General features: G+C 58.3%; 1 protein-coding gene across 1 annotated transcript in view; it reads right to left on the bottom strand.

The window, feature by feature from the left end:
• Positions 1–411: 411 nt before the first annotated feature.
• Positions 412–2,179, bottom strand: part of HOOK2 (hook microtubule-tethering protein 2) — a 20,701-nt gene continuing 18,933 nt past the window's right edge. Inside the window, exons 15-20 of the mRNA XM_011994946.1 lie at positions 1,766–1,903; positions 1,588–1,675; positions 1,490–1,495; positions 1,351–1,385; positions 663–745; positions 412–581 (exon numbers count right to left, since the gene is read on the bottom strand). Of these exons, the coding sequence (XP_011850336.1) occupies positions 412–581; positions 663–745; positions 1,351–1,385; positions 1,490–1,495; positions 1,588–1,675; positions 1,766–1,903 (520 nt within the window). The remainder of the gene's footprint in view (positions 582–662; positions 746–1,350; positions 1,386–1,489; positions 1,496–1,587; positions 1,676–1,765; positions 1,904–2,179) is intronic.

The following is a 2,179-nucleotide window of genomic DNA, read 5'->3' as shown; positions in this document are numbered from 1 at the left end:
TTTTTTTTTTTCAGACGGACTCTCGCCCTGTCGCCTAGGCTGGAGTGCAATGGCACAATCTTAGCTAACTGCAACCTCCACCTCCCAGGTTCAAACGATTCTCCTGCCTCAGCCTCCTGAGTAGCTGAGATTACAGGTGCCCACCACCATGCCCAGCTAATTTTTGTATTTTTAGTGAAGACGGGGTTTCACCACGTTGACCAGGCTGGTTTCAAACTCCTGACCTTGTGTTCTGCCTGCCTTGGCCTCCCAAAGTGTTGGAATTACAGGTGTGAGCCACGGCGCCTGGCCGGCTGTGCAGTACTTTAATGTGACAATCAGTAGCAGTGGGGAATCATTGCAGAAGTCTGTCACATGGTGGGGTATGACAGGTGTGAACTGGGGCACAGATGTGCAAGCAGGAGGTTTGGCTCAATAGGAGGCACAAAAAGGCGGGAGCCAGGGCAGGCAACTTGTGGGAACACCCAGTGTCCTCACCATGCGGGCCTTGTCCACGTAGCGGCGGTATCGCTCCTCCATGGCCCGCAAGTCCGCGTCCTTCTTCTGCAGGTTATGCTGCAACTCCTCGATCCGTCGGGCTGCTGGTGGAAGAGGTGGCCCATCAGCTTCACGATGATGGGCTCTGGGATCTCCCCACCCCCTGGTCACCAGGTCCCACTTACTGCTGCTGTCAGTGGGTGGCTCCAGCTCCTCAATGTACTCCCGCTTCCTCTGCAACTCCAGATCTGCCTCATGAAGCTTCTGCCTGTGGGCAGGGATGAGCAGCAGTGGGCTGACCTCCGAGCTGGCTTCTGTTTCGTCCCAGTGGTAGCCACAGACCTCCCCGCCAGCCAGAAATGCCCCTACATGGCCACAGAGCCCTCTCTGCCTGCCCCTCATGCCTGGGGGCTGTGTGCCCTGATCCCACCATCTCCTAGCCATCAGTCACAATCCTTCGCACCCTTAGCAGGTATCCTGTGGAAGAGCCCCCTGCTGTCCACTTCGCCCATCCCAAAGCTCCCAAGTTGGTCCAGCCACCATCGTCCCTTGCTAGCTTCTTCTACTCTCAACCACTCCATCTAGCAACCAGGGATCTTTCTAGAATACAAATCTCTTCAATAGCAGACAGGTAAAAGAAAAGAAAGAAGGCCAGGCGCAGTGGCTCATGCCTGTAATCCCTGTACTTTGGGAGGCCAAAGCGGGTGAATCATCTGGGGTCAGGAGTCCAAGACCAGCCTGGCCAACATGGTGAAACCCCGTCTCTACTAAAATTATAAAAAATTAACCAGGCATGGTGGCACATGCCTAAGAAACTCCCCACTAATGTCAAATCCATGCCCCCACCAAGAGTGCCCTCTTTCTGCGACTTACAAATGTTCCTCCAGCTTTCTTTTTAGCAAGACGGACTGGGGGAGAGAAGAGGCAAGGTGAGTGGGGGGTCCAGAAAGGGCCTAATTCCTCCTTCCCAGGGTGAGGGTAGGGGGTGCCACCCTGGGCCCATGGTACTTACAATGGCCTGTATGGGGCATCGGGCAGCATGGGAGAGAGAGGAGGGTTACTTCGGGGCATGAGGGAGGGCCAGGCAGGGAGGTGGTGGGTGACACTCACGTCTTCAGTCTTGCCCCCCTGCTCCTGCAGGGCTTTCTGAAGGTCCTCCACCTGGGCCCACAGCTCAGATAGCTGCTGCTGGTTCAGCCTGCAAGGGTGGGGGGCCGCTTAGTGCCTTCGCCCACTTTCGGCCCCCTCTGTCCCTGCTCTGCGCAGGTAGGTCCCCAGGCGCTCTCACCGGTGCTGCGTCTCCAACCCGTGGCGTGCGCGGTTCGCCTCCTCCAGGTGGCGCTGCAGCTCCTCCTGCCGCTCGCGGTCGGCCGCCTCCTGCCGGCACAGTCGCTTGTTCTCCAGCTGAAGCCGCAGGAGCGTCTCCCTGCAGACCCGGGAGGAGAAAGCAGGGCCAGGGTCGGGTCACCCCGCAGGCTCGCTGGGGCTCAGGGCGGGTGGAGCTAAGGACGGGACAGAGCCCTGGGGAAGAGCTCAGCCAGACCATGGGGTTGGAACACCGAGGACCTAACTAGGGTTAAAGTGGACGGAGCCCTAAGCTGGGGTAAGGGGTGGAGCTAGGCAGGGGCGGAGCTACAAGAGTGGATTCGAACAGCTGGGATGCGGCTGCTGGAAAGCCGCAAGCAGAAATGGGAAGAATTAG

The sequence above is a fragment of the Mandrillus leucophaeus genome, unplaced genomic scaffold, assembly GCF_000951045.1.
Source record: "Mandrillus leucophaeus isolate KB7577 unplaced genomic scaffold, Mleu.le_1.0 Scaffold463, whole genome shotgun sequence".
Taxonomy (NCBI): domain Eukaryota; kingdom Metazoa; phylum Chordata; class Mammalia; order Primates; family Cercopithecidae; genus Mandrillus; species Mandrillus leucophaeus.
Note: the sequence above shows the minus strand (reverse complement) of the source record. Positions and strands in the feature narration are given on the sequence as shown.